The sequence below is a fragment of the Lolium perenne genome, chromosome 4, assembly GCF_019359855.2.
Source record: "Lolium perenne isolate Kyuss_39 chromosome 4, Kyuss_2.0, whole genome shotgun sequence".
NCBI classification, from domain to species: Eukaryota; Viridiplantae; Streptophyta; class Magnoliopsida; order Poales; family Poaceae; genus Lolium; species Lolium perenne.
Window position 1 is genome coordinate 300587846 of NC_067247.2, and position 25622 is coordinate 300613467.

Genomic DNA, 25622 nt, shown 5'->3' on the forward strand with positions numbered 1-25622 from the left:
TAGATTATAGATGTAATATAGTAGTTTTTTCATGGAGACTTAAGTTTTACCGAACAAAGAAGTAATTGGTTGAAAAGATTTTTTTAACAAGTCTACGAAAGTCTAAAATGGTTTTGTTTACGAGAAAAACAATCTATCTTGATTTGTGTGTGTGTGTGTGTTGGGGAGGGGGGGGGGGGGGGGGGGGGTGGGCCCCAGTGTCGGCGGACGCACCACCTAAGAATCCCGGAATAGATCACATGTTGTTTATCTCATGCTTTTTTTAATATCCTTGTTGGATAATGCATGGTGAGCAATGTTGGGTCCATGTGAATATGAATGTGATTATAGATGTTCGTAAACCTTTGTGCGCGATCTTAAGATCATTTTTATTTACAAAAAAACTGAATCGACATACTAACACCAAACCAAAACACGTGTCTTGTTTTTTCTCTCTTTATTATAGCTCCTTTGTCCACGAGTAGCCTTGTTATAACACTAAAGAGGGGAATGCGAGGGAGGAGAAACGAGAGCAAAAGGTAGATTGCAAAATGCATGAGTATAGACTGCAAAAATAATTTTATTGTGAATATAGCTAATCCTACCAAGGTCATATGTGGTCCTATACGACATCTAAGACCAAACTGAGTAGCCTAATTGCATAACTAATGCCGAACTAAATAATACACGCTGTAATTTGCTCACGAGCTGAAATACCAATCTGCCCTTGGGGCTCATCTTTTCCTTCTAAGAAAGGAAAAAAAAAACACATTTGTCTTTTTGCATAGGGTGCAAGATTAATCTTTTTTTGCGGGTAAGGTGCAAGATTTATCTTGTGTATTAATAAATACACAAAAGAACTCGAGGTCTTATACGCTCTTGTGTTTTTAACACTTGGAAAATCAATTTTGTTTCAGATTATTTTGACATTAGAATTTGTCCCACTGGACCAGTGCTCTTGGGTTATGGCCATATCTATTGACTTACCTAACTTGGTGCCACGTTTGCATTTCCCTGGTGAGCTGAGCTCACTACTGACAGCTCAGTTTAGTTATGGCCGATATCTATTGACTTACCTAACTTGGGCTGCTCGGTCCGGTCACCGCCCCATGGAAACTCCGCCCCACAACCCCATCTCGCCCCCCTCCCCGCCTCCGGTCGCCGATGGCTCCCCGGCGGCCGACGCCGGGGCGGGCGGAGAGCAGGCGGACGGAGGATTCGGCGCCGGGCTGGAGCCCCTGTGGTCGCTCCTCTTCGGCACCCCGGAGGAGCTGGAGCCCATGTGGTCGCCGCCAAGGGAGTTCGACGTCAGCGCCGAGTTCGCCGCCGCTGTGGCAGACCCGGAGCCCCTGGTGGATGACGGAGGAGGTCCCTGGGATGGCGCCGCGTGGAGGTCAACGGGGCTCGTCGCCGGCGAGGGCTCCACCCGGGCGCTATCTCCGCCCACCGCCGCGCCGGGCTTCGCGGAGTTCGACCTCCCCGCGTCTGATTCTTCCCAAGGCGCTCCCGAGGTGAGGCCGCTCGATCATTATTCACCCATGCCGGAATCTCCGTCTACTCCGGTTGCCGTAGACATGCGGGAAAAGCTCGTATTCATCTCCGACATCTCCGCGCCGGTGCCGGAGTCTGTACCATCGCCGGCGCCGGCGCCGGCTTGTTTGGAAGCTAATGTACAGGAGAGTGCACCGGAGTGCACGCTGAACACCATGCCATCGCCTCCTGCAACTTCCGGGGACGATGCCGATTTGTCTCGTTTGGAGACAGAGGATGCTTCCAACTATTGCTCTGCTTCAGAGAAAATTGCCTCAGCAAGCATGGCTGCTGTTGATTTGAACGCAGAGTATGACCCCGGGGCCAATGTCGACGGTTGTGGTACCTCAGGTGCCATCAGTACAGATGCCAAATCTCTTTGGGGATCACAGAAGATTGCGACACCCACAGTGGCAGCAATTGTCGCACCCCCAGATTCGAATGAATACTCATTTGGAGCTTCCAAAATCACAGTGGCAGCAAATGCTGCACCTCCAGAATCGAATGAATACTCATTTAGAGCTTCCAAGCTACGCTCTGTGGATAAGCCGATCAAAGAGGCCACCACTACTACACTACACACAGTAGGGAAGCCAATCAAAGGGACCACCACTGCTGCACCAGGCAACGTTGGTAAGTCGATCAAAGATACCACCACTACTGCACCAGACAACATTGGTAAGCCGACCAAAGAAACCACCACTACTGCACCAGACACAACACGTAAGCTGATCAAAGAGACTACCACTACTGCACCAGACACAGGTGACTTGCCCAACAGGGTGGAACAGCAAGGATCACCAGAAATTGTTAAGAGGAAAAGCACCTCCAGTGGCAATGAGAACAAACGAGGTGGTCTAAACATTCAGGTTGTGGTGGCTTTACCAGCGGTGAATTATAGGTCCATAAAGCGGGGAGCAGTATCTGTTCGTGCTCCAAAGAAGACTAGGATGGCTTCAAAGGCATCATCAGTGGGTTCAGGCAGGTTACCACCTATTTCGCCAGTGGTAAACAGTGAACCTCCAATGCATAAAACAGAGCCTTATCCGCATTCACCACCTAGCAAGTATGATCTTGACACTGTAAAGAACTCGCCATTAAAGAGAGTGGATAATACTGATGTTGTACCGTGCAATTTGGGGCTACTGAGTGCAGAGTCACAAGTGGTAACTGAGGTACCCAAAGAACTAGATGGAAAACTTTCTAAGCCTGTAAGGGCAAAGAGGTTGAGGGGCTCAACAGAGTCACAAGTGGTAACTGAGGTACCCAAAGAGCCAGAGTCTAATCCGCATTTACCACCTAGCAAGTATGATCTTGACACTGTAAAGAACTCGCCATCAGAGAGAGTGGATAATACTGGTGTTGTACCGTGCAATTCGGGGCTACTGAGTGCAGAGTCACAAGTGGTAACTGAGGTACCCAAAGAGCCAGATGGAAAACTTTCTAAGCCTGTAAGGGCAAAGAGGTTGAGGGGCTCAACAGAGTCACAAGTGGTAACTGAGGTACCCAAAGGGCCAGAGTCTAATCCGCATTTACCACCTAGCAAGTATGATCTTGACACTGTAAAGAACTCCCCATTAGAGAGAGTGGATAATACTGGTGTTGTACCGTGCAATTCTGGGCTACTGAGTGCAGAGTCACAAGTGGTAACTGAGGTACCCAAAGAGCCAGATGGAAAACTTTCTAAGCCTGTAAGGGCAAAGAGGTTGAGGGGCTCGACAGAGTCACAAGTGGTAACTGAGGTACCCAAAGGGCCAGAGTCTTATCCGCATTTACCACCTAGCAAGTATGATCTTGACATTGTAAAGAACTCGCCATTAGAGAGAGTGGATAATACTGGTGTTGTACCGTGCAATTCGGGGCTACTGAGTGCAGAGTCACAAGTGGTAACTGAGGTACCCAAAGAGCCAGATGGAAAATTTTCTAAGCCTGTAAGGGCAAAGAGGTTGAGGGGCTCGACAGGTAAATGCTCGCCAAATTTGAAGAGGACAAAGAAAAATAGTGGCTCAATTTGTGAATCGCCTAGTGTCACAATGATGCTAGATCCAAGCAAGAAAAATAGTGGCCTAATTTGCGAATCGCCAAGTGTCACAATGATGCCAGATCCGAGCAATAGTGCAAAAGTTATCTTTGATAAGAATTTGGTTGATTCAGAGATGGTGGAAAGTGATGATGGATCCTGTTGTTTTGTGGGGGAGGCAGTGCCGGAGGAGGAGGCTAGGCAGAGGTGGCCTCATCGCTACGAGAAGAATCATCACTTTGTGGAGAAGGTAGGCACTTGGCTCCACTACCTGCTCTTTGCACGGTTGCATCATCATATAAATGATATAAGAACGACTGAACAAGATATTGTTATAGTGAAACATAAGAATGAGATATTTGTTGTTGTAGATTGATTGAGAATAAATAAATAGTGTTGTTTGACGTTTAGACTCGCCAAGAGTAGGAATTGTTTACTAGAACTATATTCATGTGTTCATTCAGCAGTACACAACCACAAATATAACAATACACCGCTGATTAGTACACATGCAATGCAATACCTTCCTAGCAAAAATATTCAAGCATGTAGGCGACATCAGAAGGCACACATGTCAAACAGGCATACATATTAGACGTATATGATGGATTGTAGCAAGTGCCAACATGATGGTTAGTATCAAGTAGCAACAAATAGGGAAGATAAGCATTAATGCTAGAGATTTATATAGTTTCCATATTAGCTGTACAATGCCCATGTTTATGAGGTTTTTCTCTGCATATTTACCACATCTGTATGTGTATATACACTGGACTAGGGCCTCAAGGGAGTACAAGTTGTGTTTATGTAAGAGTTAACACCCCGAAATCTCTGCTCCCTATATCAATATAATCATGTAATTTTATAATAATTCCAACCATTCTGTTTGCTCCAGTACAGGTTACGGTTATATCTGTAGGTAATATTTCTGCTACTTAGTCCAATATGCACTATGGAAATTGGAAGCCACCATGCTTTTGAATGAGAAAGTATTTTAATTTCAAACCCAGAAAATGGACCCTTGAATCCTTGATCATTCGTTTTTGCAAGTCTATCTTGTATGCAGCTAGCCAGTTAGGGACACGTGAGTCACAAATAAATTTAAACAACGGTTTGAACAATGGATATTGAGTTTAATATGGTAACAGAAGTGAACAAAGTTCTTAAATCTGGATAGACATCACTAGTGAGGTTGACTAGATGAAGGTTCAGCCCAATTTTTACCTATTCAGTATAACGAATAACAACCTTTGTGTTTTCTCAAAAAAATAAAATTCAATCCAATGAAGGATTTACTTGTGTAGGAAACACAGAACTAAGAAGAAATTTTATGAAAAAACAGGAAGAAACTAACCATTTCTCTGTGTGGACAATAGCGAAATCTTGTAATAAGGGTTACCCAGACATGTTGGCTACGTAGTTTATACTCCCTCCGATCTGTAGTAATTGTCTCTAATATAGATGTATCTAGACACATTTTAGTTCTAGATACATCCATACTAGTGACAAGTAATATGAATCGGAGGGAGTAGCTTCTTACATAAATTCTGTAGTTCTTGTATTTTTATATGAAATTTGTTAATTCTTGTACTACCACATACTACAAGTTTATAGTCTACCTTATGTTGTATTTGTAACAATTGAGTTTTATGCAAGTAACGTTTTTGTGTTTGTCGTTTCTCTGTTTGAAGGATATGAGGAGCGATATCCAACTGCTTGCAAAGTGAGCACACAATGTGTTATCTTTTTTGCTTTCTGATTAATTTACTCCTGTTACTAGGCTAACACCAATACATCCTACCTTACATTACAGTGCTGCCGATGCTGTCTTGGAAGTTAAATGTCACTATTTGCAAGCCAGCATATCTGGATCTACTTTTTGCATTGGAGATTGTGCATTTGTGAAAGTGAGTTTCCTATATGTATCTTTATTGCTTGTGCCTCTTCATTTTCATGGATTTTTAACTCATTAAATGTTTCAAACAAGTATCTGAAAATATTACTCAGTGATCAGTCTTATATATCCTTTTCCCATTTTTTGAGTGTTGTATCTAAGTGATCAAGTTCATGCACATTTTATTTGCAGAATCTTTATCTACGTTTATCTAGAACTGATGCTTGACTGTGAAGTATAGCTAACATGACTTTGCTATTTCGTTATAGTATTGAACATTTACCATGGTATCAGACACTTGTTGTACAACCCTAACAGGGTTGATTTTTTGCAGGGTCCAGAAGGAAAACCAAATTACATAAGCAGAATACTCGAGTTTTTTGAAACAGTTACCGGTGAACGTTACTGCAGAGTGCAATGGTTTTTCAGAGCTGAAGACACGGTAAGTTATGTTGCCTTGCTGTTTGACGGAGAGCTACACATGTCTTGAAGAACCATTTTCATGTTATAAATATGAAACTTTATAGTGAGATTAGGTTTATGTCATAGGATCTCTAACCATGCTTTCGACTTCTTATTCGATCTCTCAGATCATGGAAAACCAAGCACAGTCTCATGACCCAAGGAGGCTCTTTTACTCAGATCTGAAGGATGACAATTCACTAGATTGTATTGTCTCCAAAATTTCAATTGTGCAAGTTTCTCCTTGTGTATGGCTTCATCTTGCATCTTAGATATTTTCGTGTAATGAATGGTATGCTGAATTTTTTTCCAGTGAGAAGTATGAATTTTTGTTTATGTTACAGGTTGATAAAGAGTCAAAGTCGATATCTCCATCCCAATATTACTATGACATGAAGTACTCTCCGGACTACAGTACTTTCTCTACCTTGGAAATGGGTCTGTGTTCTCAAACAACAGTGATACATACATGGCTATACTCTGAATGAAAGAGACGGGAAATGCTTTATAATGCCAACCAATCATGGCTTATATTTGAAAGCTGCTCTCAACATTTTGCATTTGTTCCAAGTAGTTTTCAGATTTATCATTATTATTATCATTTTCATTCTGGTCATAGTTTCTGAAATTTCAAAATATATGGTTTTGTAATTTTTTTGTGTAGTTTTTGCTGTATCTTCTGTTTTTATTATTGTTTTGAGCTTATCTCAGCATTATGACTTTGTTTTACGAAATGCAGGAGATATGCATGCCAAATTGCAGTCAAGTCACGTAAGTAGTATCAATATGAAAAAGGTTGACTTCAGTAAGAAGCAAAAGTCTCCTGTACCAAATAAGAAGGATCTCTCTTTGCTAGATCTCTACTGCGGTTGTGGTGGAATGTCAACTGGACTTTGTCTTGGGGCTAATGTTGGTGGTGTGAATCTTGTGACGGTACTTCTGTTACACGACATATTATATGTGCTATAACTTAGTAAGAGTGCATGCTTTGTGAATGTTTTGCTCATTGATTACAGAGATGGGCTGTTGATAATGATGAAGTTGCATGTGAAAGCTTCAGATTGAATCATCCAGAAACTCGGGTACTATGACTTTAATCAGTTCATGGCCCATGCTATATTTTCTTTCAATAGAGTTTTAATGCTATTTCTGGCCCATGTCTAAACACTGACATTCTGCTAAATAGGTCCGGAATGAAACTACCGACGATTTCCTTGAATTGCTGAAAGAATGGCAAAAATTATGCAAAGAATATGTGAGGCAAAGTGAAGTAAAGGACCAGGCTGATGCTTTAACAGAATCCAGCAATGGAATTCCAGACGAGTCTTCAGTCCCTCCCGAAGAGCTTGAAGTATGGAAGCTAGTTGATATTTGCTATGGTGATCTCAATAATGTCAGAAAACGGTGCTTATATTTTAAGGTTTGTAATGATTAGTTTCCTCCTTACATTTATGGTAATCACCTGTCAGATTTATCAGCACAAGCAGAAATTCCAAATCCCTAAATTCCTTTTTGATCGAATTAACAGTAATTACTCCTGCACTATTTTGTTGTGTTTTCGATGGGATAAACAGGCCTCATTAGGTTCAGTCCAAACTAGGCTAGAAGATAACACTATAGGTCACTTTAGTCCCTATAAATAACCCTCCACTATGGCGGGGGCCCTGAATAGTCATACTTCTTGAAGAGGCCACCAAATACTTTAATTTTTGTACCCATGACAGAACATATTGATTTCCTTGTGTGCATTCAGGTTATCAAATAAGTTCACTCTCTTGCCTTAACCTAGCATGCTCTTTCATTTGTGCGTAGATCACATACTTTTCTTCTTTTTGTTCATATATCGCTTTTATTCTGAACTAAACGTGCTATTTTACTACGCAATATGTATCCAGGTCCGTTGGAAGGGTTATGGCCCTAATGATGACACATGGGAGCCAATTGAAGGATTAGGGTATGCAAAAATTATTCTTACCACGATCCATTTCACGTAATATGAACTGTTCGACTTTATTAATGCAGGAACTGCACTGATGCAATTAGGGATTTCGTTATTGAGGGTCATAAGCAGAAGATACTACCACTTCCTGTGAGTGCTATTCTTCAGAGTCGGCTTTGGTGAATCTGAGTTTACTGAGTATATGATACTACTAGACTAACCCCCCACCCAAAAAAAAAGGAAACCGAATATTGATACAAATTCAAGTCCAGTTCAATCAGTGACCTCCAGAATAGAGATCCAAGGCCACATTGCAAGACCTAAACTATGCAATTTTGACATGATGCAGAATTGTCCTTTGTGGCTATGCATCTCTTTGTGCTGCGATGTTATGTTTTAAATAAATGATAAATGACATCAATTCTTCATTCCATGTGGGATCCATCATAATGTGTATCACATCAAAGCTATACCAGGCGCGTGGCACATCTCTCTGAGTTTGTAATAATGGTTATAGATACTGGCTGCAATCTGTAGATTTGTTAGTAGTTGATAAATGAGCATATAAATAATTGGGAGCATGATTATGAAATCCAAAACTTCCAATTTTTTAACCTTTACAGTAAATTCTGTGAAAGGAGTAACTCAAAGGGCGAAGAGTGAACCGTTCTGGATGTCTTGGGTAATGTGACATATATGTTGCATCATTGTCTGTAACAACTGCCCTAGAACTAGTCGAGGTGAAAACTGCTAGACGGCTTTGATACTTCAAGGTTACAATCTAGAAAGCTTTTGTCCTCCCCATTCAATCTAGAACATTTTTGGGTTGAAAAGCAGCCTCGTTCCGTACTTTAGGGTTAGAAAGGAAAATTTTAAGATAAATATGACATATTATTGCTTTTAAACTGCACTTATATAATAATTGACATATGTTGCCTGCTCTTCTCTATTAGTTTGAACTTTTAGGGGAACTGGCAGGTGAATGCATGTTGAAATATATTGCCCGTCCTTCTCCATCAGTTCGAACTTTTGGTTGAACCGGCTAGTGCATGCAATTCAATAATCACATTACAACACTACAATTCTTGTGGTATTCAAGCCCATGTATTGAATCAATTCTCTCCATGGAAAATTCTGTCGTTCATATCAATACTGGTAGTTAGATATTACACATGCCTGCTATGGCCTCATTGGTTAATGTTTATTTTCATATTTTGCTTTTGTGTATTTTCAGGGTGATGTTGATGTTGTATGCGGGGGTCCACCATGCCAAGGCATTAGTGGCTACAACCGCAATAGAGAATTCGATGCACCATTTAAGTGTGAGAAGAACATGCAGATTATTGTCTTTATGGATGTCATGCAATTTTTGAGGCCCAAATATGTCTACATGGAAAATGTCCTTGATATATTGAAGTTTGCTGACGCGACACTTGCAAAATATGCTTTAAGTCGCCTAATTTCTATGCATTACCAAGCCAAACTGGGGATCATGGCTGCTGGATGTTATGGTCTTCCACAATTTCGGATGCGTGTATTTTTGTTGGGCTGTCATCCTGAGGAGGCAAGTACAGTCTTTTCTTGGGGAACTATGACAGAGAGAGCCTTACTAGCAAATTCATCTTCTGATATTGGAAAGTTACTTTGGTGTTACCTTATTACCAATTTTACTATGTAGAAATTGCCCCCATTTCCTCTGCCTACACATGAAGCGATTGTGAAGAATGGTTGCCCTTTGGCTTTTGAGGTAAATGTTAACTGGCTGAATTTGGTTTGTGATAAAAATATAGCGTGTTCCCACCTTACCCATACATTTATATGGAAGGGTGTCAGTTCGTTCTTTGTATCTCACATCATTATCCTGTTATAAGTCAGAACATGCTTTCTCTTGCATCTGTACTGTCTCGTATATTTACACTCATTCTGTGGGTTGTAATCTGCTTGTTTTGCATATCCATCATCTGGGAATTTCCACATGTTGATGCAGAGTATTCTTTGACCTCTAGTGCAATTGTGACACTTTTTTTTTAATCTTGTAGCGTAATTTGGTTGGGTGGTCTGACAGCACGAAAGGGCAACTAGCGAAGCCAATTGTCCTTGAAGACATTCTTTCAGATCTTCCAAAAGTAATTCACAATCTTAGAGATCTTAAATCTCTAATTTTAATAACCTTTTTTTTCATAAGCTGTTGTACACCTTTGTAGGTGGGAAACGAAGAAAGTCGTGATGAAATGGCATATGTAAAGGGCCCTCAAACAGAGTACCAAAGATACATTCGAACATTTAAATCTGGTGGGTACCTAAACTTTAATGTCTTGTATGCTTTGTAGTTTTATCATTCCCGACACCATGTGGGGCCAGCACTATGTGCGCGCAGTGTTAGGCCAGAAAACGGATGGAAGACAACATGAGGCTTAGCCTAATGTTTTCTTTTAACGCGAGTTGTTGACATTGGAAGATTTACGGTTGTTTAGGCAAGTCTGATGCGACTTGAGGGTCAAGTCGAGTCGTCCAGATAATGTACATATCCACCATGCCACGGTACGCAGTCATCCCTGCACAACTACACTCTCAGAAGCTTACTTCGTGATCAGTTGGGGAGGGTAGGGCCCAGGGTTGTATTGCATAAAACGAAATATATTCAGTACTAATGGTGGGGAATACTCAGGGATAATAAATACTCCCTCCGTCCCACGAAAGTTGTTTGAAATTTGTCTAGATTTGGATGTATCCAGACACTAAATAGCATATAGATACATCCAAATTTTGACAAACCTCAGACAAGTTCCATGGTACGGAGGGAGTAAAATTCAGTTGAAAAAATATTGATAGCAGAAGGGGTGGTGCTAAAGGGTATTGTTTTTATTTTACCAGCAGTCTAGGGTTTGGGTGTGTCCCTTGGAGTTCTTGTACTATATATTTTCCCTTTGGACTGTTGAGTACAAACAATATCCATTTGTCTACTCCAGTATTGACACGTGGGATGTAATAAGCTAATATTAGAAGAAAACTTGTTTTGCTTCCTCACATAATTTCTGTAATTTTTATTTAGCACTGACCAAGTCTGTTGATGGTACTTCATCATAATTGTGCATGAAACTCTCGCATAAATCTCTTATGTGTGCAGAAGTGCAGGGTCCTAAATCTCATGTTGCAAAAGCTAAGTCAAAAAAAGCTAAGCCAAAATTGTATGATCATCGGCCGTTGGCACTTGGTAATGACAACTACTTAAGGGTGTTGCAAATTCCCAAGAAAAAGGTTTGGCAAGACACTTATATGCTCAGATTTCATCTTAGACAAGACATTCCTCTCAATCTCACCAGTCCTATTCCAGGGAGCTAATTTTAGAGACCTTCCGGGAGTTGTAGTTGGTCCGGACAATGTAGCTAAATTAGACCCAACAAAGGATAGAGTGCTTTTACCATCTGGTCGTCCTCTGGTAAGATGCTTAAGATGCACCATACTTCCCTATATGTGCAATTTAAAACAAAAACCACCAGGTTGTGATTCTTATTTTCTTTTTTCAGGTGCTTGATTGTATACTAACGTATGAGGATGGTAAATCCTTAAGGTTGGTTTCAATTGGTTTTAAAAGTACACTGTTGTTTCATAGATACGTCTTCCTGTTTCTGATTGAACTGTTTCTTGTATGATGCGTTTTAGACCTTTCGGCCGATTATGGTGGGATGAGGTAGTTGGAACTGTGCTGACGTGTCCAAATGCTCGTATGCAGGTTACTTACGATTCTGTCTTCATTATTTACTTAGCCCATGATTTTAAATATCACCTAAGAAACTAAGAGAGTATGTTTCAGGCCTTGATACATCCTGCACAGGACAGACTGCTCACTATTCGTGAAAGTGCTCGATTGCAAGGTTTTCCTGATAGCTACAGATTCCGTGGAACAGTCAAAGACAGGTAATTGTTCTCATTTTTTTTCATGTAAGCTTTGAACATGCTGTAGAACTTTATGTACATATATTAAGAAAAGAATTCAATAGGCCTTAGAAGGCCAACAAGAGCAGCACATCTGCAAGAAGCAAACAGGTCCGCACCAACAGAAAACACAAGCACACCACGACCTAAGCCTAACCATTGCTATCTCTTTAGTGCTTAGCACTGTGACGACCCAGGACCTATACTCCCACCTAAACGTTTGAGTACTTCAATTTCTCATTATGTATAGAAAAGCACATAATGTTTAGGTATTGTCAATTTTTCCAACCTGTAGCACAAATGTTAACATGTGACACACCTGGCTGCAGGTATCGCCAAATTGGAAATGCCGTGGCCGTACCTGTTGGCCGTGCACTTGGGTATTCTTTGGCCATGGCCTATCTGAACAAGATTGAAAATGATCCCCTCATGGCGCTACCACCCAAGTTTGCGTTCTCCCATAATATAGAAGATACTACATATTCCAGAGTGGACGGTTGACTTGTTTACCCACATCTGTCTGTTCATTCTCTGCTAGAAAAGCTGGGTCGTGCGATTCATGGTCGTGAATATCGTTAGGGTTGTGAATATCCAATAGGTCATGCCCATTTTAAAATAATTCTTGATTCGTTCCATTGACATGTTGTATCTTGTAACATTTTCACTAGTTTTTTAAAAGTTGATGAAGACAGGTATAAGTGGCTCAGTAAGGTTTCTCCAGAGAGAACCTTGTGTTGTACTGTAAAAGAGTTCCATGTATTCCTTAGAAACTCACATAGGGAGGTAGGTGTAGGTGGCTCCAGTAAGGTCTCTGGCTAAGTTTGGGGCCGAGAGAGACTTTGTTGTTGTACTATGAAAGAATGTATGTATAGACATGTTCGGTAGTCAGTGGAATAAAATGCATGTACATCATCTGATGTGTCGGTGTTTGTATTTGAGATTTTTTAGCAGGGAGTGAACATACCAAAAATAATTATGTAAGTAGTTCAATAAATGTACTGCAAGTTGTATTCTGGATGTAGTAGCTTCTTTGAATCAACCAACTGAGTGGCAACGTCTATATGGTCATTCCTTTTTCAGGTTAACTCTATGCCACTACAGCACTCATCCTGCTATCCGCGTTGTAAGCACGAAATTTGACGAGAATTCTAGCATGGTTTGACATACCTTTTTCCAGACCAAGAAACGAACATATGACACAATGGAAAGGTTCACAATTTGGACATTAGGCATGTTTCATAACTCCTTCATTTCTAAAAAAGTTTCTTAACTTTGTCTAGATACGGAGATATATAGACATGTTTTAGCTATTGATTTATGTGTATCTAGAAAAGTTGCGAAGCTTTTTTAAAAACGGATGAAGTACAAATATTGGGAGGAATATAAATTTAAGAACAACTTGTGTACTATTTAATCTACTTGTTGGGTACCCAATGTGTACGGGTATCTGTTGGATATGGATGTGGGTAAAATTTCATATTTTTTTATCCTGACCATACCCTACATATTGCCATCCTTAATAAGCACAATGAATCAGTGACGGTGCTTAAATTTTCATTGTGTTTGTTTTATTCTTGATGAAACATGAAGCTTCATTACATAATAGAGTAGGTCTTCATCTAATGCATCTCAATCTGGAAGGACATGTCCCATTTTTAGTATTTACATGTATATACTCTCTTCGCGTTCATAAAAAAAATGTTAAAGATTTATCTAAATTTAAATGTATGATTAGTATGATTTTTAAATAAGAACCGGGAGACAGCCCATCTTCTTAGGATAAATTCAAAACATCCACTTCCACGTTATCATTGACTAGTATATGTGTTTAATCACAAGGATTGATCGCTCCAATCTTACCATTTCAACTATCAATTAGTGTTTCTTATATTATATAAATTTAAAACTATGAACAAATGCTTAGTACGTTGGTATTCCGTGAATTACCATGATACCAACAGCTCATAAAATATCACAAATAAACGTATTCAAGTACTGTATCAAATTTCACACCAACATAAATGCAGCCGTCATATACGTGCAGTGATTTTTTCTTCCAGGTTTTTTGGAATTTACAAATACAATTTTCTTGTGCCTAAAATATAGACTTTTCCTAATACTTTTTTCTTGCTATCCCTCCCTCCTCTCTCGCCATTGACTACCGATTCAGGTTCGCCGCAGCGTTGAATTTGTTTCAAGATTCATGATGATCTATGAGTTGCACATAAGTTGCAACCAAGTTATATCTGAGATTCGATGATATCAGCGTCCGAGATTTACTTAAATCTAAATCGCATGAGACGATGAGATGTAAACGTGCCCTTCCCTTACGCTTTCAGAACACACCGGCGAACCATTGTGACACGTATTTACTTGGAGCTACCGATCGAAGAGATGTGATTAGCATTCGTGAGGGTATTCAAGCGTGCCTGCCTACTCGATCGTCAGGGTAATTTAATTTGAATGCTGTTCAGATTGCGTACATCTTCTTGAACTCCTCGTCCACCCAGTCGTGCTCCGACAGTCCAGAACCCGAGTGGGAGCGCGAGCGGCTCATCGACGATCGCTTGATGCTGCGCAGGCGCTTGGCCTCAATCCGGTGCGCGATGACCCAGTAGAGCATGGTGCCGATGGTGGTGACCAGTATGGTGGCGCCCATGACGGTGACCGCCACGGCGAGCCACCGCTCCGTCCTCCCCACCACCACGAACGAGAGCGCCAGGAAGGCGACGCTGATGAGCACGCACGCCACCCACATGAGCTTGTTGATCACCGCCATCATCTGCTTCTTGGCCTTGCGCTCGATCACCACCACCGACGTCTGCACCACCACCACCGCCAGCGAGATGAAGAGCGCCACCGAGTCGAACACGAAGAAGATGATGAAGGGCGTCTCGTGGGCGATGTTGGCCTCCCCCAGCTCCTGCCCGGGCCCCAGGCTGTCCGCGTCCACGTACTCCCCGGGCACCGTGAAGATGGCCGCGAACGCCACCGTCGCGATCAGCACCGCCACCACGGTCGTGGAGTTGATGGCGTTGTTCAGCCCTTCCTCGTGGAGCTTGTTGATGCGCTTCTGGATGCCCTGCATCCGCACCCGCGTCTGCCGCGTCTGCTCCAGCTGCGAGTGCACCTCGTGCTTGATGTCGCTCACCTGCTGCTTCAGCTCGCGCCCCGGGTTGCCGCCCCCGCCCGTGGGGCTCAGTGCGCGGGCCGACACCACGCCGTGCTCCGCCAGCACGCCGGCCACCTCCCCGTTGCCCATCTTCTCCGCCGTGTCCAGCGGCGTCTCGCCCGACCGGTTGATCGCCTTCAGGTTCGTGTCGGGGAGCTCCAGCAGCCGCTTGATGATCTGGTGCCGCGCCTTGCGGGACGCGATGTGCAGCGCGGTGTTGCCCTTGGTGTCCGGCAGGTTGAGCAGCGTGGCGTCGGCGGCGAGGAGCGCGTCGAAGAGGTCCAGGCTGGTGCCCTTGGCGGCCATGTGCAGCGCCGTCTGCCCCTTCTTGTCCACCCGCAGCGCGATGCTGGGCTCCGCCTCCAGCAGCGCGCGCACCACCTCCACGTGCCCGTTCCTCGCCGCCGAGTGCACCGCCGTCTTGCCGTTGCTCCGCGCGATCAGCGCCAGGCTGCCGTCCACCTCCAGCAGAAGCCGCACCACCTCCATGTGCCCCTGCGTCGCCGCCGTGTTCAGCGCCGTCGTGTTGGACGCGTCCACCGTCATCGCCAGCTCCGGCAGAGCCTGCAGCAGCTCCTTCACCACCTCTGCAACCCACCAGTCGGTCAGTGTCTGTCGCACTCGCATTACCACGACACGATCCACAGACAAACATCAGTATCAGCAGTACCTACATCCCCTTGCTTGGCGGCAATGTGGAGCGCGTCGTAGCCGCTGCGCGCCTTGATGCCGGCGGTGGCCACGTCGTGGTACTTGACCATCTCGCTCACCAGCTCCACGTACCCGTACTCCGCCGCCACGAACAGCGGCGTCTCCCCGGCCTGGTTCTGCTTGGACAGCAGCGCGCGAAGCTCCTCGGGCTCCGCTCCCGACAGCGTCTCCCGCACGGCGGCGAGCTGCCCGGCGCGCGCCGCCCCGTGCAGCGCCGTGTCGTCCCGCTTGCCGGTCAGCTGCTTCGTCATCTTCTTGCGCCGCGTCGCCGCCCGCGGCGAGTCCATTGCCTCTAACTTAAAGTTAACCAGAGGCGCGTCAAGACGAGGTAGCAGCAGTTAGCAGCAAGCCCTGCAAGAACAAGACGACTGAATGAGCACGAGACTCCATCATCAGGCCATAACACGAGAGGATTAGCGGCCATTCTTCGACCATTTCCATCGTTCTTTTCTGCCCACTTGCATGAATTTCACCTACCAGATTACCCTATCGATTCTAGCCCCATTACTTCTGGAGCAAAATAAAATCTACCAAAGAAAAAGCTAGAGAATGCCAAAAGAGAAAGTTCGATGGAGAAGAAAAGCGAGTATGAACCAAACAATTGTAAAATGTGACCAGCTACATAGTGCCATGCCAGTGCAGATGCCCCTGCCCACTGTCGATTTAATCTGTCTACACGGTTTTTTTTCTGTCTACAAGGTTAAAGGTGCCTCCATTTGCAATGCGCCAATCGGATTAGACATCTAAACTCTAAAAGAAAAGAGAGATCTCAATGGCAATCACCACAGGCTATACGCACTGCGACCTCTGACGATGATCAGTCTTTCCATTCCCCACTAATCCCCACCCCACGGCCAGGCTTTGCGATAAAGAAAGAAGAGGCCATCGGCGACGCCACATAGGAAAGGAACACGAAGGGGATCAATCGATCGATCAATCAATCACATGGTTCGAATCCAAATTCGCATTACAATATAGTAGAATCCCTAACGCCATGACCCCATGAATAAGGATTTTTGGGCGCCCACATGGTCGGCATTGGCAAGAAGAACAAAGAAAACATACCGGCGTGATGAGCTCTGCGCCTCCATGTGAGCCATGGGGCCGCCGGTCGATCCGCACGCACGTAGAGCAGAGTATGTCGTAGGAGGAGGCAGGAACACGATCGATTATTATGATAATTTCGAATTGGATCAATGGATGAGCAGCCAGCCACAGATCGAGTGGAATCTTAGTTTTTTTTTTCTTTCAGAAACGTTTTTGCTCGGTTTCATTTGATTTCATGCGTCTATATTAAGAGAGCGACTGACTGGACTAATCGTGAGCGGTGACGCGGATACGTAACTGTCGCGGTACGTATTCATATCTTTGTTCTCGATATCGTTTATAAGCAGTTGGTGATGATGCACGCATGGTTAGGTGACGATCGATTCTCGTTTCTGTTCCGCGTGTGCTTTCTTATTGGTCTCTATTAATATACCTTGCATTTTATTTTCCGGTTCTTGGTTTGGTGGTGACCAATTGGAGCAGTGGGAACTTTGAAAAGGAATCCGGGCAAAGGTGGTCGCTGACCGTTGACGCAGCAAGATTGCAGCCCTCGTCCAGTGACTAGTGCACCACACAATCTCGATTAATTAGGACATGGCAACCTATTATGGGGCAGCCGTGGAACCAGAAATTTGTCGAAACCTAGGACAACAATTTGTTTTCGGGAATATAAGTATCATATGCAGTAAATATTGTTTCTGCAATACTTCTAATGCTGAAACACAAGTATAACGCATTACACGTTCACAACACATTCAAATGTTCATAAATCCATAACACTTTTAAATGTTCATATGTGTTAATATTAGATAGGATAGGAATTCACAAGAACTCCCAAAAGACTAATGAAATTCGAACGATCAACAATAAAAGTTGAAATGCCCAATTGCACCCACAAAGAGACTCTATAAGATAAAAAGTGTGAGAGATGGATTAGTAAAGCATATGAACATGCCCTCAAAACAATTCATCTTGATTCATGATGTAACGAGATTTACAGAGAGAGTACCAATGATGTGCTAATTAGCCCTAGGTTTACAAGGTAAGTCCTCTTCTTAATGGCTTGAAACGGTTAAGCAATAAAGCCAAAATCAAGTTGTCTAAATAGCTCTTTCTCGGTGTAACATATATATCATCAAGTAAATGAACCATTCATTTTTAAGCTTGTCACACAATTTAGACTCGATGATCTATATTACTGAAAAAGGACTCTCAACCCATGCTTTTGACACCGGTAACATTAAGGACAACTCAATAAGCTTAGACCAATGGGTAGACCAAATGCTTCCATGTTTTTTTTCGAGGATGACGGGGGAGAAATCCCCACCGTTTGTTATTCATATCTCGAAGCAGCTACGTAGCCAGTCTGTATGTACAACAAGGTGAAAACATGGGGGAGGGGGGGGAGAGTACAAAACCATCCAACCACCTATACAGATCGAATACAAGTGAGGAGAAAAGACCGGAGCTGGTCAAGGGAGGCTCTATCATCGATCCGGTACCGCCATCTCCAGAGGGTAAGGTCATCGCAAATCCTCCGAAGAACCACGGCCGATGTAGCAGTGCAGGCATTGAAGACAAGATCGTTCCGGGCCTTCCACAGCCCCCAGAGGACGGCAGCCACGCCGGCGTGCCAAACCTGGGCGGGGATGGGAAGGGGTGACGGGAGCTCCCAAATAGAGAAGTCCATCTGGGGGATCCGAACCCCCAGGCAGCGCCAAGTCTCTCGCGCAAGGAGGCAGTCGAAGAAGAGGTGTCGTCCGGTCTCAACCTGAGGACAAGCCGCGCATACATCCGAAGGCGCGCAGCTTTTGAAGAACAGGTTAGCCCGGGTACTCAGGCGGTCGATGTCAGTGAGGTAGGCGAAGATCCTCAGCTTCGTGGGGAGGCGCAAGGCCCACGATCGGCAAGCAGAAGTATCATGCGGGTGAACGGGCGAGAGAAGCCGGTACGCCTGTCGGGTGCTGAAAACCGGCGCGGTCGGAGAAGCCATACGCCGCAGGTCCGGACCCTCCCGAAGAGGGGTGGCGTGGAGGTGCTGCAGAGCCAGGCGAAGCTCCGTCTCCGCCACAGAGGAGAGTCGAGCCTGGAGGTCGAGGCCGAGGGCGGCCACCGTGGCCACCGAAGCGTGGGGTCGGGTGCAGTGGGAGTAGAGCGCAGCAAACCGCTTCGCCAGCGGTTCGCCAGGAAGCCACCTGTCGTGCCAGAAGGAGGTGGTAGTGCCGGACACCACCGTCACCCGGGTGATATCCCGGTAAAGTGGAAGGCACTCCTCGACGATCCTCCCAAGGAAGGAGGGGGAAGGAGAAGGTTCTCCAAGGTCTCGACCTGCATGTGAGAAAAACCAATTCTTCCAAGGTAGTGGGTTAGGTTGGTGGAGTTTATGGACAAAATTAAGCAACAAACTCCTGTTCTACCGGCGAAGATCCTTGATGCCGAAACCACCCTCCTGCTTAGACAAAAGAACCTTATCCCAAGCAATTAGACAACGAGCACCAGAACAGGAGTCTTTCCCAGTCCAGAAGAAAGCCCGGCGCCTCTTATCCAGACGCTCAATAACACCCTGAGGAAGCAAGTACGAGCACATGTAGTAGGTAGCAAGATTATCCAGTACAGCATTACACAAGACAAGCTGTTGTGGGTATACTTCATGGGTGTACCATCGACAGTGCCTAGATCCGGCAAGCCCGGGTGGCCCACAGACGGTGATGAGGCATGTGGCCCATCGGGCGGCCCAGTTGCTGTTGATCATGCAGGAAGAAGTCCACCCAGATCGCAAGCCGGATCCGTACCGACATAAGAGTAACCCGGATCCATGGAGGCCCATGAGGAACCCGGATCCAGTACGATGTATATGGAAGGCGGATCCGTGACGTGCACGGCAAGATATTGTACCGTAGCTAGGCTGTCTGTAATCCGGCTAGGACTCTCCGTGTAAACCCTAGATCCGTGCGCCTTTATAAGCCGGATCCCGGGAGCCTAGAGGCACAATCACAACTCATTGTAACAACGCGAAAGCGCCCAGATAATTCCAGACAAGCAGCAGTAGGCCCTGTCATCGTGCAGGTGTTCCGAAGCTGGGTAACTCGCGTACCACCGTCCCGTGTGCACTCCGCCCTATGGCCCCTACTTCTTCTCCCCCTCGTGAGGATCCCTCCTCCGGGGTACCGTCGATTAGGCAACGACAGTTGGCGCCCACCGTGGGGCCTGTGGCGTCTGGAGGCCGGAACCGGGAGGGTTCCGCCATGGGAAGCTACGACGACACCATCGCTGTGGGACGCGTCCTTTACGCCGGAAATCTGCCGATTGTCCCTCCGGATGAGTGCTGGATTCCGGCTAGGACAAACCCCGTCAAGCTCTCCATCGTCCCTATAGGCGGCATACACATCTTCATCGGGGAAACCGTCGATTCCGACGGAAACCCACTGGTAAGTAACGCAGACGCGACCGCCGCAGAGCTGGACGCTGTCGCGAAGATCCGATCTGAGATGCAGGAGCTTCCCAAGGAAGATTCCGCCTTAGATCTGGAAATTTCAAAGCCCACCCAATCCGCCTCGAGCAGAAACAACGGTGGAAGACCAATGCAGATCCGCCCGGGTCTCCTGTGTGTTAGAAAAGCAGAGGTGCCACTTCGTACACTTCTTGGCCCATACCGCCGGAACCGCCCCTCAAGAAGCCGGAGCTGGTCCTGAGCAGGTAGAGGCACCGGAAAACGGCGCAGATCCGGATCAGGCTCAGCCTGTCGGAAAAAGCGAAGCTCCGGTTGAAGAGTCGATTTTGGGCAATCTGAGCCCAATTTCCGGAGATACCTCCTCCATGGAGTCTGATGACTTCGTTCGCAAGATAAGGGAATACGGATACAGTGATCAGCCCGAAGTCGACTCCGCCCAGCCTAAGGTGTTCTCGCAACGATAGCAGCGCAGGGAAAACCGGATCCGAAGAGCCAACCAGCCAATCTGACCCTCAACCATCCCAACAAGGATCTCCAATGTCTCGGTGCGACCCCACAGGTGATCCTTCCTCGGAGGAAATCCTGTCAGCAGAAGAGATGGTCGCGCGAGCAGTCCTTAACACACCTATAACCCCGGGCGACGCCGCAGATCTGGAGGCCCTAGAGGCTACTAGAAAGGAAATGCTGGCCACAGCCAAGAAGCTCGCCGGTACCGAAGCCGCGTTAAGGGAAGAGAGGGCAGAAGCTGCAGGATTGGCGGAAAACTTCGACAGACAGGACCGCGAGATCGCTGCCACACTCGAGCAAGTCAAGAGCATGAGGGCTGAGTGGGAAGTAAAAATGATCTATGCGCAGGCGGAGGCCGATCGAATTGTTAGAGAAGCAATTCCGCCTCGCAGGATACCCTTCAACACGCCCGCAGAGCACCAGCCGCTGGAAACCCCAAAGGACAACATGCAAAAAGCTGCGGAATTGCTGAAGAAGAAGGACGAAGAGGTTGATATCAACTATCTCCGCACACTTGTCGCTTCAGCAATGCAGCAGCAAAGCAAGGCGGATACTTCGCGCAGGTTGGAATCCAATCCGGATAACTGTGTATCTACCGCGCAGAAGGACGCCCGCGCTGATCGGCATCCCGACGATGAATCACACACCGGATCCTCGGAGCGCAGAAGAAGGAAAGCCAGGGAACACCCAAATCCGATCCCCGTACCATCAAAGACGCCACCGTCAGATCCAAGAAAGGGGAAGGATGCAATGTACTCTGGACGAGACAAATACCGCAACCCCTCTCCTCCGCCCAACGGTTACCCGCGACCCCCTCGCCGCCGTAGTCCAGCCGGAAACACCAGGCCCCCAGGGCATGGTGGGATTGTTATCCGCGACAACGTGCTGCCAAGAAACAGAAATAGGGAGCGCTCGCCGGAACCTCGCCGGAACCAGAACAACGTTCATGAGCCCGAGCCCAGAAGGAGTCGGAATGAGGACCGTGGTCCAGAACCTCGCCGGAACCGCGATCCAGAGCCTCGTCGGAGCCATGACCCAGAGCCTCGCCGGAGCCGTGACCCGGAACCGCATCGGAACGACCAGGGCAGCCAACGCCAGGGCGAAGGCAGCCACAGGAGCCGGAGCCAGCACCTGGAAGGCCGAGGAGAGTCAGAAGGCGGAAGCAAGAAATCGCACCGCCCACCTCGCAGGTCTCCCTCACCACCACCTAGCGGTGGAGGCGGAGGTGGAGGCGGAGGCAACGGTCGAAGATCTCGCTCTCGCTCAAAGTCTCCTCGCCACGGCTCACGCGACGCACGGGATCGCCTCAACGAATACAGAACCGACTACATTGGTCCAAAGTGCTTTGGCAGGATGATTCGAGAGGAACCAAAGCCAAGGATGAACCTCAAGCTACCCGGAAACCTGAAGCATTATGATGGCACCGAAAGGCCGGATACCTGAAGCATTATGATGGCACCGAAAGGCCGGATACCTGGATTGAGGATTACTACAATGCTGTAACCTTCGCTGGAGGAACCCCTAACATCGCCTGCCGCATGCTTCAGTTGTACCTTGTAGGTCCAGCCCGGATCTGGCTCAGCGACCTCGAGAAGAATTCCATCTTTTGCTGGTTCGACCTGAAGAACGCTTTCGAGAAACACTTCAGGGGCACCTACAAGAGACCTGCCACAACAAGCGACACTGTGCATGTATCCAGAAGAAGGGCGAAACATCGAGGAATTTCCTCACCCGATGGTTGGCATGCAGAAACGAGTGCGAGAACGTCGACAACCGCACAGCAATGCACGCCTTCATTGGGGGCTTGCAGCGAGGAGGATTGCTACGGCACAAGCTAACTTGCATGGTCAATGCAAATCAACTGACGTTGGACGACATGATCACCATCGCCAGCGATCACACTGCCGCCGATGACGACGCAGGCGGTGATCTCGCAGCCACAGCAATCCCCTTGCATCAGCAAAAGAAGAACCGTGACAACGGTAGCAACAGCAGCCATAAGCGCAAGAACCCTGATGACCAGAAGAGTGGCGGATCCGAGATGATCGCCATGGCGTTTCAACGCGGAGGTTCAGGAGGCGGCAGAGGACGCGGACGCGGAGGCGGAGCCGGCAGGGGTCAGCAGCATACCTCCGAGGTCACAACCCGGCGGATCCCGCGCCCCGCAAACCTATGAGGAATACAGAGACATGCCCTGCCTGGCCCATCTGGATCCGGCTACGGGGAAGTCCACTCACACCAACCGCAACTGCAAGTGGGTCAATGATCTAAAGAACGACCCGGAGGCAGGATACAAGCGCGCCCGGAAGCACCGCCCACGCGGCAAAGGTGGCAAGGGCAAGAACAAGGACAAAGAAGATGATAGTTCCGAGGCGATGGATGAGGATGATAACTCGCCGGATCCCAAGGCAGGAGCCGCAGGTAAATCCAATCCATTCGACAAAAAGAGCGTGGGGGCTTACCACACTTTCCTCGGAACCCCAACAGTACGCGCCTCCAAGTCAGCTACCCGGATCCTGAACGCCATAGTTCCGGCTGTGCCGCAGTACGTCAGGTGGTCGGAGATACCGTGCACATTTGATAGGAAGGATCACCCCGCAATTGTGCCAAAAGAATGCTACGCCTTGGTTGTAAGTCCCCGCATTGATGGGTATGACTTCTCCAAGTGCCTCATGGATGGCGGAGCCAGCTTGAACATTATGTACCTGGAGACTCTAGAGCGGATGAACCTCACCAAGGAACAGCTTAAACACAGCACCACTGAGTTTCACGGTGTGGTTCCGGGTAAGAAGGCGAACTCCCTCGGCAGCATTACACTTCCCGTGGCTTTTGGCGATGTTCATAATTTCCGCGAAGAGAAGATCACGTTTGAAGTTGTGCCCTTCAAGAGCTCCTACCACGTCATCTTCGGCAGGCCCACCTACCACAAGTTTCACGCAAGAGCGTGCTACATCTACAACAAGCTCAAGATTCTGGGTCCTAAAGGTATGATTACCGTATCCGGAGACTACAAAAAGGCTCATGAGTGCGAGTTAGGCGAAGCCGCCTTCGCAGAGTCTGTGATATCTGGAGAAGAGCTGAAAGGCTACAGAGCCGCGGTGGATCCGACTGAGATGCAGACCACCAAGAAGCAGATCTCCGAGGAGAAAACCTCCTTCAAGGCCGCGATAGAAACCAAGAAGCACGACCTCATCAAAGGCGACTCTTCCAAGCAGGTTTCGGTCGGAGCCAACATGGACCCCAAATAGGAAGACGCGCTCGTCGAGTTCCTCCGCGCTAACATGGATATCTTCGCATCGCAACCTTCTGACATGTCCGGAGTACCTAGGGAACTCGCCGAGCACTACCTCAACATAAATCCGGGGGCCAAACCAGTGAAGCAAGCTATGCGACGCTTTGGAGATAAGAAGCGCCGCGCCATAGGAATGGAATTAGCAAAGTTACTAGAAGCAGGTTTTGTAATAGAAGTTATCCACACCGATTGGGTCGCGAATCCCGTCCTTGTACCCAAAAAGAACACTGAAATACTAAGAATGTGCATCGATTACTCTGGCTTGAACAAACATTGCCCGAAGGATCCGTTCCCCTTGCCGCGCATTGACCAAGTCATTGATTCGACGGCGGGGGCGGAACTTCTATGTTTTCTTGATGCGTATTCCGGGTATCATCAGATCCGGATGAAGGAATCCGACCAAAAGGTGACTTCATTCATAACCCCGTTCGGTACTTACTGCTATGTTACTATGCCTTTTGGTTTGAAAAATGCAGGTGCTACTTACCAACGTACGATGCAGCGGTGCCTGAAGGACCAAATTGGCCGGAACGTGCACGCTTACGTCGACGACATCGCGGTCATGACCCGGAAAGGATCCGACTTGATCAGCGACCTCACGTAAAACCTTCGACAACCTCCGCAGTACAAGATGATGTTGAATCCGCTGAAGTGCGTTTTTGGCGTGCCACCGGAAAACTCCTTGGCTTCATAGTCTCACACAGAGGCATTGAGGTTAACCCGGAAAAGATCAAGGCAATCCCGTGCATCAAAAGGCCAACTTGTCTCAAAGATGTGCAACGACTAACCGGTTGCGTCGCAGCAATCGCAGGTTTGTTAGCCGTCTTGGCGAGAAGGCGCTACCTCGTACAAGCTGCTAAAGAAAATGCAGACAAATTTGCTGGGATGACGCAGCCGACGCAGCTCTTCGGGGGTTGAAGGAAATACTTACCTCCCCACCTATCTTGGCAGCCCCAACAGAGTCGTGAGCCAATGCTCCTTTATCCGCAGCTACCAACAAAGTCATCAGCCTCGTCATCGTGGTGGAGCGAAAGGAAGAAGGTCATGAATATGACGTCCAAAGACCTGTCTACTACATTAGCGAGGTGCTGACGGAGTCAAAACAAAGGTACCCTCACTTTCAGAAGCTAGCCTATGGTGTATTCCTAGGCAGCCGGAAGCTGAGACACTACTTCCAAGAGCATCCACTAACAGTTGTGAGCAAGGCTCCGCTGTCAACAATTCTCAACAACGCTGACGCAACAGGACGTACGGCTAAATGGGGCATCGAATTATCCGCCTTCGACATCGCTTACAAGCCCAGGACTGCGGTAAAATCCCAAGTCTTGGCAGATTTCGTCGCAGATTGGACAAGCTCCGGATGCAAGTCCTGGAGCCGGAACCAGAGACATGGGTCATGCACTTCGATGGATCCAAGCAGCATCAAGGCTCAGGAGCCGGAGTCACCCCGAAGTCCCCTACCGGAGAAGAACCGCAGATGTTCCCGTGCATCCACTTCGAAGCTACTAACAACATGGCGGAATATGAGGCTCTACTACACGGTCTGCGCATCGCTAAGGAAATTGGGATCAAGCACATCATATGCCGTGGAGATTCCGACCGGTGGCACAACAAGTAGCCGGAACCTCGGAACGCCGAAACTCCGTCATGGCGGCCTACAGAGACGAAGTTGATGAGATCGC

The 25622-nt window shown here is 46.9% G+C and overlaps 2 protein-coding genes across 6 annotated transcripts; one reads left to right on the plus strand and one right to left on the minus strand.

Moving 5' to 3' along the window:
• The first annotated feature begins 1052 nt into the window (after positions 1-1052).
• LOC127295920 (DNA (cytosine-5)-methyltransferase CMT2) lies at positions 1053-12677 on the plus strand. 3 transcript variants are annotated; one of them, XM_051325930.2, is made up of 21 exons: positions 1055-3779; positions 5221-5252; positions 5343-5436; positions 5758-5865; positions 6014-6133; positions 6230-6323; positions 6625-6818; positions 6902-6967; positions 7072-7305; positions 7781-7839; positions 7908-7974; positions 9059-9388; positions 9503-9571; positions 9864-9950; positions 10029-10116; positions 10952-11082; positions 11159-11263; positions 11352-11395; positions 11488-11557; positions 11639-11742; positions 12090-12677. In XM_051325930.2, the coding sequence occupies exons 1-21, from the start codon at positions 1089-1091 to the stop codon at positions 12259-12261; spliced, it is 4959 nt and encodes a 1652-aa protein (XP_051181890.1). In that variant the 5' UTR covers positions 1055-1088; the 3' UTR covers positions 12262-12677. The 3 variants fall into 3 exon arrangements, with proteins under 3 accessions (XP_051181906.1, XP_051181907.1, XP_051181890.1); XM_051325946.2 differs by lacking the exons at positions 11159-11263; positions 11352-11395; positions 11488-11557; positions 11639-11742; positions 12090-12677 and adding an exon at positions 10299-10365 and having other exon boundaries at positions 1053-3779; XM_051325947.2 differs by lacking the exons at positions 11159-11263; positions 11352-11395; positions 11488-11557; positions 11639-11742; positions 12090-12677 and having other exon boundaries at positions 1053-3779; positions 10960-11082.
• Positions 12678-14175: 1498 nt separating this feature from the next.
• Positions 14176-16845, minus strand: LOC127295923 (ankyrin repeat-containing protein At5g02620). 3 transcript variants are annotated; one of them, XM_051325951.2, is made up of 3 exons: positions 16709-16845; positions 15603-15994; positions 14176-15519 (listed from the first exon to the last, which is right to left on the minus strand). In XM_051325951.2, the coding sequence occupies exons 2-3, from the start codon at positions 15928-15930 to the stop codon at positions 14231-14233; spliced, it is 1617 nt and encodes a 538-aa protein (XP_051181911.1). In that variant the 5' UTR covers positions 15931-15994; positions 16709-16845; the 3' UTR covers positions 14176-14230. The 3 variants fall into 3 exon arrangements, with proteins under 3 accessions (XP_051181911.1, XP_071675372.1, XP_051181913.1); XM_071819271.1 differs by lacking the exon at positions 16709-16845 and adding an exon at positions 16121-16393; XM_051325953.2 differs by lacking the exon at positions 16709-16845 and having other exon boundaries at positions 15607-15743.
• Positions 16846-25622: the final 8777 nt, after the last annotated feature.

Bases quoted from the DNA above. Each gene is read 5' to 3' on its own strand.
- LOC127295923 (XM_051325951.2), bottom strand. From the start codon at position 15,930: ATGGACTCGCCGCGGGCGGCGACGCGGCGCAAGAAGATGACGAAGCAG. The intron at 15,520-15,602 runs GTACTGCTGATA...GGTGGGTTGCAG, and splicing joins CGCCAAGCAAGGGGATGTAG to AGGTGGTGAAGGAGCTGCTG.
- LOC127295920 (XM_051325930.2), top strand. From the start codon at position 1,089: ATGGAAACTCCGCCCCACAACCCCATCTCGCCCCCCTCCCCGCCTCCG. The intron at 9,389-9,502 runs GCAAGTACAGTC...TTTACTATGTAG, and splicing joins TGGGCTGTCATCCTGAGGAG to AAATTGCCCCCATTTCCTCT. The intron at 11,558-11,638 runs GTTACTTACGAT...AGTATGTTTCAG, and splicing joins GTCCAAATGCTCGTATGCAG to GCCTTGATACATCCTGCACA.